The 8,249-nt window shown below is 38.9% G+C and overlaps 1 protein-coding gene and 1 non-coding gene across 2 annotated transcripts; one reads left to right on the forward strand and one right to left on the reverse strand.

Moving 5' to 3' along the window:
• Positions 1 to 5,025: 5,025 nt before the first annotated feature.
• Positions 5,026 to 5,132, reverse strand: LOC133813267 (small nucleolar RNA R71). Its single transcript, XR_009884298.1, has one exon. It is a non-coding gene; the product is annotated as a small nucleolar RNA R71 (small nucleolar RNA).
• Positions 5,059 to 7,136, forward strand: LOC133825205 (uncharacterized). The gene is made up of 4 exons (XM_062258183.1): positions 5,059 to 5,483; positions 5,582 to 6,097; positions 6,363 to 6,489; positions 6,540 to 7,136. Exons 1-4 carry the CDS (start codon positions 5,059 to 5,061, stop codon positions 7,134 to 7,136), a joined length of 1,665 nt encoding a protein of 554 aa, XP_062114167.1.
• Positions 7,137 to 8,249: the final 1,113 nt, after the last annotated feature.

The raw sequence follows: 8,249 nt of genomic DNA on the forward strand, positions 1-8,249 counted from the left end.
TCTGGATAAGATATTGTGAGATAGGAAATGTGAATTACTTAATCCGAGAAATGAAATGAGAGACATGAAGTATTCTTGTTCGAAATCGATCCAGAGGACCAATGTAATTATTAATGACTGTTAGGGCGGGAGTGTCTGCTTTACTGAAACGACATAAGAGTTCAAAAATTTAAGTATGGGAACATGGAGTTCCAGGATTAGAGACCTTGTACTTCTCCGAGTATTGTGGACTAAAAAGATAAGATAGTTTGGGAAAGAGAGAGGAAATTTGACTCTAGATTTGTTAGACTTATGAGAACCTAATAAGGATTAGGCCAGGGGCCTACAAATTAGCAATTACCCTAGAATGGGTAGAGCCTCATAAGGTGTTACTGGTGCCAATGTTAAGGACAGATGTGTCGTTACTACCCCTGATTGGGTGAAGAGACCCTGTAATTTTAGTGGAACTTATTGTACAAGGAAAAACTAGTGGAAATACTGAATAGAAGAGATAAAGTCTTATAGAATAAGATTGTCACTCTAGTGAGGGTATTACAAAGAGATAGCAGGGTAAAGGACTTGACTCTGAAGTTATAGTCAGATTTGCGGGATTAGTATCCTGAGACATTTGAATAAATTTTGAGGATGAAATTTCAATAAGGAGGGGATAGTTGTAACATCCTGAATTCGCTATTAAGGATGAGTGCATTGATTACTGTGCCAAGAGGGCATAATTAGATTTATATGTGGAATTAATTGAACATATGTGTGATTATGCAGCATAAATGATTAATGAGTGCATGTTTTATGCACTCAAATATTGATTTTTATCCTTAGAATGGTTTGTTTTCCCCTAATTTTTGTGTAGATTTGACGAGTTTCATTTAAGTGTGCAAGAATTGAGTTTTTAGGTGTTTTGAATGTTATTTTGGGTGTGCAAGTTAGAGAATGATGCATTACGTTGCTTCTGAAAGGCAAGAAGTCGTTGAAATTCGTAAAAAATTAAAGCCTGGAAAAGTCCACGCGACATGTCGCTTAACATAAGGCGATGCATTACCTGGCATATGGCGACACGTCGCTCGGGATATGGTGACACGTCGCCAGTTGTGCCACAAAAATAGGAAAATGTGTTTTTCCACACGTTTTTCACTTGAATTAAAATGTAGGACGACTAAGGAGATTTTGGGAGACTAGGGCACGACCACAACACATATATAAAGGAAAAAAACACATTTAGAAGGTAGACTCATTGGAGAAGGATCCAAGAAGTGAATCAAGCAATATCAACAAAGTTCTTTAGCGTTCTTTGTTTTTCCTCTTTATTTCTTTGTTATTTTAAGATAATTACAATATATTTGAGGTTATAAACCACATCATGTGTGGAAAATTTTATTATTTTGTTAGGGTGTAGATGGATCTCTTGACATAATTTTATTTCTATGATTTAATGCAAAGCCTATTTTAGTCTAATATTGTTCTTGTGTTCTACTTTGAATCATTGTTGCTTAATTGTGATTTTCATATTGTTCTTTACAGTATATGAATTATAATTAGGGTTGTATTTAAATTGTGAAAATTATTACTCGAGAGGGGAGCATTCAAACAATCCGGTAGTGGGTAGAACAACTTAGGTTATGTGAGATTGAGAGATAAGCATAAATCTAGGTTGTAACGACCCAAATTTGCTAATAAGGTTTAGGGCCTTGATTAGCGTGCCTGGAGGGCAATAAGTGATTTAATATGTTAATATGTGAATTTATGTGAATATATGATAAAGATGCATGTTTAGTTAAATTAAATATGCATGTGGGCCCCGTTTGGATATTAGGGGTATGTTTGTGATTTTAGCCCGTTGAGGGCGTAAATGTGACAAATATGATATGCATGTGATATATCTCTGTGTAGCACGATCCGAGACAGTCCTGGGGAGCGGTTAGCCAGAAAGTCACAACGGGGTTGAGAATTTGACTCGGGGCGAGTCGAGGGGTAATTTGGGTACTAGTTATTATATTGGGTTATTGGGGTATGAAAATAAATATTTGGAGATATATTTGAGATTAGAGTGTGTAGGAAAGAATATTGGGGAAAATTTATATTTTGGACCTCGAGGACTTAGCGGGATTTGGTAAATGACTAAATTGCCCTTGGGTCAATTAAGGATAGAGGCTAAGCTTAAGGGGCAGCTTGGTCATTTTGTAAGGGTAAAATTAGACACAATTAAGTAAAAGGAAACTGCTGGAACCAAAGGAAGAATCCGTTATCAACTCATTTCTCTCTAGGTCGGTTTATTATTTTGGCTTGTGGTGTATGAGCTTGGGAGATTTCCAGTAGAAATCCAAGGCTTGAGGCTTGTTGTGAGAGAGCTTTGAAGGTGGAGGAGCAAAGAAGGCTAGGAATTATCAGCTGAGGTAAGGAGTTCAACCTTATAATTTCTTGAGTTTCAGTAGAATTGTAGTTTAAACCATGAGCTGCATGTGAATTGGGATTATGATGTTAAGTTTGATTGTGAGCTGAGTTTCATGGCTGTGTGAATTTATAGCAAAGTTTAGATGGTGTGGTTGAGAGACTTAAGCTTAATTTCTGGGTTGATTTTTAATGAGATGGTTTGAAGAAAACGCAGGAAAAGATGGAGATTTCTGGGTTTGGAGGCGAGGGCCGTGGCCCTAGGAGGGGCATGTCGCGGCCCGTGTGCACGTGTGGCCATGAGAGGCCATGGTGTTTGAAGCACGCCGCGGCGCTTGGCCAAGTGCGCTGCGGCCCGTGTGTGCCTCAGGGAGGTGCTAACCTCTGTTTCGAGGCTAGCCGCGGCGCTTGTGGGTAGGGCCACGACTCTTAGTGCTAGTCTGTGTTTTTAGGTATGTTTAGGCTTGGGAACTCAAAGGTTAAGGCTCAGGACGGATTTTATCACCCGGATTGATAGAATTCAAGGTTCCGGAGGTTAGAGATATGGCTCAAAGTTATTTAATGGATTAGAACTTGATGGATGAATGTTGTTAATGTGTTGTGGCTAGGGTTTCGGCGAGGCTCAAGTTAGAGGACTGTGCTCGGGATATCGGTGCTCGGGACGCAGGTAAGAAAACCCCTGTTCCCATAGAGCTTGTATGTAGGGCTGAGCCCCAATATGTTTGAACTGTAGGGCGTAGCCCTTTGATTGAATTTGTTAGTATTCAGTATATGTTTATTATGCTATGAATTCGTTAATGTGAATGTTCGGCAAGAGCCGAAAACGGCACAGGCCGAGGTCGGCGGGGGCCGGGAATGGCGTTGGGCACGTTGAGTACAAGGTCGAGTACGACAAGGGGCCGTGAGCAGCGTTGAGCACGTGGAGTGCGAGTTGCCAGGGCGAGATCCCAAAAGGATACCTGGGATATCCTCACGGTGTGGACCGCGAACCCAGGGCCTGGTAAAGCGCCTGGGACGGCTTGGCCGTATGTGTTTAGCCTATTGTTGGCTTGTTTATATGCTATGTGTTTGTTTTGTATATGTTATCTGTTTGTGGGTTTTCTTGCTGGGCTTCGGCTCACGGGTGATCTGTGGTGCAGGTAAGGGCAAGGAGAAAGTCAACCAACCATGAGTGTAGCAAGCGTGAAGCGGCGCGTACATGTTTGGCCTGCCTGGCTGCCACAACCAGTGGATTTTGGGAGATGATTGTAATTAAACCTAGATTTTGTCATTTAGCCGACTTGGTTGTACTTATATGTTGGAAATATTTCTAAACAGTACTTTGGGATCCCAAGTGTTAAACTTTTATGACTTTCAATGAAATAGATTTATTTCTAAAGTCTCTACTCTGTTTATGATTTAATTACACTTTTGCTTTAAAAGCCTCGATTAGCGAGTGATTGCACGTTTCTAAACTCACTTAGTAACAACTCTAAGGTAGTAGGGCGTTACATAAGTAGCTGAGATAATTCTAGATTGTGAAATCGAGAGGTTGAATATTTAGGATTATTTCTAGAGTAGAACTTAAAAAGGTATGGATAAATGGTCGTATAGAGATATAGGCTAGGTATCACTTGCACACTCTTTATGCGGCACTTGAGAGAGGTTATAGAGATAAAACAATGCTCTAGGTTTTTGAACGTATTGGATTGATTTAGGCACATTAATGATTAGGGGTAAGAGTGTTAGAGAATGAAGTTGAAACCTTAACAATTGTTATTATCTTGAGTCTATTCACATTTATTTATTTGTTTTTTAAAATTCATAGTTATTTATTATGTTACTTCTTGATATCTTTTGAAATTGATTGCTTAGATAAAGTAAGGATTTAGAATTTTCTATATATAATTTATTTTAATCCTTGTGGGACGATATCTGTCTTTAGACTACTTTACTACTTGTTCGATTTGCGCACTTCCAAGGATATTCATTATTTTTCGCAACAAGTTTTTGGTGCTGGTGCCAGGGATCAAAAAAGAAATTAAAATTGAATTACTATAGCAAAGAAAATATTGGATTTTAATCTAAGTATTTTTTTTAATTTATTTGTTTACTAACTTTGGTTTCTAAATTTTTCGTGGTTGAAGGTGTATGCGAAAAGCTTTTCCCTCAAATCTCCTACCATTAGATTTTGAAATTTAAAGAACTATATTTTCTATTAGGAGAGAGCGATGAGCTAGATCACGAAAAATGGCAGACCAAGTTAACAACAATAATGTTCCTGTGAACGCACCAGCAAACCGGACCTTGAGCGAATATTTCAGGTTGATTGTGAATGACAATTATTCGGGCATTCAAAGGCAACAAGTGAATGTCAATAATTTCGAGCTTAAATCAGCCTTGGTTAACATGGTGCAGCAAAATCAATATTCTGGTCTAGCTGATGAAGACCCCAATATTCACTTGGCAACTTTCTTAGAGATTTGTGAGACGATCAAGATCAATGGGGACACGGAAGATATTATACGATTGAAGCTATTTTAATTTTTGTTGAGAGATAGAGCTCGAGCTTGGTTTCAATCTATACCTCTAGGAATTGTGACTACTTGGGAGGATATGGCACATAAATTCCTCACCAAATTTTTCCCGCCATATAAAACGTCACAACTAAGGGCTGAGATTACTCAATTTAGACAGATGGAGTTCGAGAAATTGTATGAGGCATGGGATAGATTTAAGGAGATGCTCAGAAAATGTCATCAACATGACATAGAGGATTGTTTTCAGGTTCAACTATTCTACAATGGGCTTAATGGTCCAACAAGATCACATATTGATGCCACATCTGGAAGAACAATTTTATCAAAGACACTGGAGGAAGCATTAATCTTGTTTGAGGATATGGCCATGAATAGTTGTCAATGGCAGAGTGAGAGATCGACGGTTAAGAAGGTAGTTGGGGCTTTTGAAGTATATCAAATAACGTCACTGATGGTGCAGATGTCTTCTTTGACTAATCAGATTAAGGGTCTCACTCAAAATAAAGTAGCAGCAAGTAAAAAAATAGTAAATGTGGCACAAGCTTTTGTTCGAATGGGTTGGTGGATGAACAATGCCAATATGTCAATTGGAACTACAACTTTAGGCCCAACAACAACTTGCCCACATACTACCATCCTGGCCTTCGCAATCATGAAATTTTTTCCTATGAAAACAATAGAAACGTTCTTCAACCACCTCAAGAGCCACCTAGACAAATAGGGGAGAAGCCTTCACCATCACTTGAACAGTTACTGAAGACATACATAGTGGACTCCAAGGCAAGGCTAGATCAACATGACACTCGTCTCAACAATATTGAAACACATTGTACTGACATGGGAGCAATGATGAAGACATTGGAAACACAAGTTGGTCAATTGACCAATACTATGAAGACTCAAATGTCTAGATCTTTTCCAAGTGATACGGAGAAGAATCCAAAAGAGTGTAATGCAATTACTTTGAGGAGTGGAAAAGAATTGGATGCTCCTACAGTTGAGAAGAAAAAGGTTGATGAGATCCTAATGAATGCTGAGAAAGAAGAAGACAAACAAAATGAGGGGATTCTGAAGAAAGAGCCACGGGTGGCTAATTTGGGTTCATTTACTTTTCCAGACAACCCACCCAAGATTACTACTCCATTACCATTTCCTCAAAGATTTCACAAGAAGGAAATTGATGAACAATTTGCAATGTTCTTAAATATTTTTAAGAAATACATATTAATATTCCTTTTGTAGATGCCCTTGAACAAATGCCAAACTATGCTAAGTTTATGAAGGAGGTGATGTCTAAGAAGAATAAGTTAGAGGATTATGAAATAGTGAAGCTAACAGAAGAGTGTAGTGCCATTATCAAGAGAAAATTACTGGAAAATTGAAAGATCCGGGAAGTTTTACAATTCCATGTGTTTTTTGTGAACTACATATTGAGAATGCCTTGTGTGATTTGGGTACTAGTTTCAATCTAATGCCTCTCTCTATCTTTCAGAAACTCAATCTTGGAGAGGTCACACCAACTACTATTTCCTTACAATTGGCAAATCGTTCTTTGACGTCTCCTAGAGGTATCATTGAAGATGTTCTAGTAAAGATTGATAGATTCATTTTTCTGGTTGATTTTGTTTTGCTTGACAGGAAGAAGACCAAGAAATTATGATAATCTTGGGAAGAACTTTCCTAGCAATCGGGAAAGCTTTGATTGATGTTCATGATGGTAACTTGACTCTAAGGGTGAATGGCGAAGAAGTAAAGTTCAACATTAGTAATACTATGAAGTTTCCCAAGGAGAAAGCGAATTGTAAGAGAGTGGATGTAGTTAATCCATGCTTAAGAGACTTGTTCAAGACCATGTTTCATAAGGATCCTTTGGAACTATGTTTGACAACGCCGATTTCTAAAGAGGACCTTGGAGTGGATTTGGGAATGAATGATATGGAGGTGGTTGATAGTGTCTTTGCTTTAGAAGCATTACAAGTGAAAAAGGAGGTGTCTAAGAAGGAAGATATATATAAGGCTCTAACTCTTGATAATAGCTTGGAGAAAAAGAATACTACTAGTGATGGGCTTGTTTTGAAGCAATTATTCGCTCATCTTCGGTATGCATTTTTGGGAGATAGATCTACCAATCCTATAATAATTTCGGCATCATTGAATGAAGAAGATGAAAGAAAGTTGTTAGAAACTTTAAAGAGGTATTCATCTGCTTTCTTGGTCAATTTCAGATATCATTAGTTTTTTATTTGTATGCACGAGATTCTGATGGAGGACTCTAATAAGCCTTTGTTGACGCGATTCTTCGCCAACAGGTAATTAAGAAAAGAAAGAGGAAGGGATTAGTGATTATGTTGAACCGAAATAGATGAATGATCTTGGAAATGAAATGGTGACACAAATACGTTTTTTAGGTGGTTCAAAAGTTAAAATCCTTCTACTCCACCAGTCAGTATTATTGCTATATACTGGGTATTCTTTTACAGGGTATTTCTTACAATATAGAATCCAACCCTTTGTAACTCCCAGGGTCTCCATATTTATAGGAGAAGGCACGTGGGAGTTGGTAAGAAGGTCATCCCGTGACCTTCTTACCTATCATGTCAACTATATGACATTCATGATTAATTCCTAAACCTGACACATAAGTGTGGTCAAATCAATAGGTAAGGGGATAATGGACCGCACGGCCCAGCCCAGTCGTGGGTGTCTGAATACGCACGTTCACGCTGCGTGTCCGAGAAATCAGGGATATATCAGACACGTGATGTCTGATATATGCACGTTTACCTTGCGTGGTTGACTTTATAAAAGGTCACAGCCTCCAACTCTAGCTCGTACCACGAGCTGGATGCTTCCCTCGACCTGTTGTCTTCAGAGTCCAGACTCAGTCCTTAGGTAATCTTGGCGAACCCTTAGGTTACCTCGAGCTAAGGAGGTAGGATCTTACGATGGCAGCTCCGGTCTTTGGGGATGTCTACGTGGCTGATATGATTAGGCCATATCTCAGCTCGCTAATCAGCCCGTGGGAAAATCAGGGCGTACAGCCTTCTATTGAACATCAATGCTGTCTTAATCCAGTAATGAAAGAGGTTGTGAGAGCGAAAGTCTTGAAGCTTTTGAATGCTGGAATTATTTATGTCATTTCTGATAGTTCATGGGTGAGTCTGGTTCAAGTGGTACCGAAGAAAGGAGGAATGACGGTTGTAATGAATCAAAAGAATGAGTTAATTCTACCTCATACTATGATGGGGTGGAGAGTGTGTATTGATTATAGGAAGCTTAATAAGGCAACTTGGAAGGATCATTTTCCCTTGCCTTTCATTTACCAAATGTTAGATCGCTTGGCGGGCC

The sequence above is a fragment of the Humulus lupulus genome, chromosome 1, assembly GCF_963169125.1.
Source record: "Humulus lupulus chromosome 1, drHumLupu1.1, whole genome shotgun sequence".
NCBI classification, from domain to species: Eukaryota; Viridiplantae; Streptophyta; class Magnoliopsida; order Rosales; family Cannabaceae; genus Humulus; species Humulus lupulus.

Excerpts from the sequence above, each read along its gene's own strand:
- LOC133825205 (XM_062258183.1), top strand. The coding sequence starts at position 5,059 with ATGGAGTTCGAGAAATTGTATGAGGCATGGGATAGATTTAAGGAGATG. Across the intron at positions 5,484-5,581 it reads TGGATGAACAATGCCAATAT|AAACGTTCTTCAACCACCTC; the intron begins GTCAATTGGAAC and ends TGAAAACAATAG. Across the intron at positions 6,098-6,362 it reads ATTGATGAACAATTTGCAAT|TTTCAATCTAATGCCTCTCT; the intron begins GTTCTTAAATAT and ends TTTGGGTACTAG.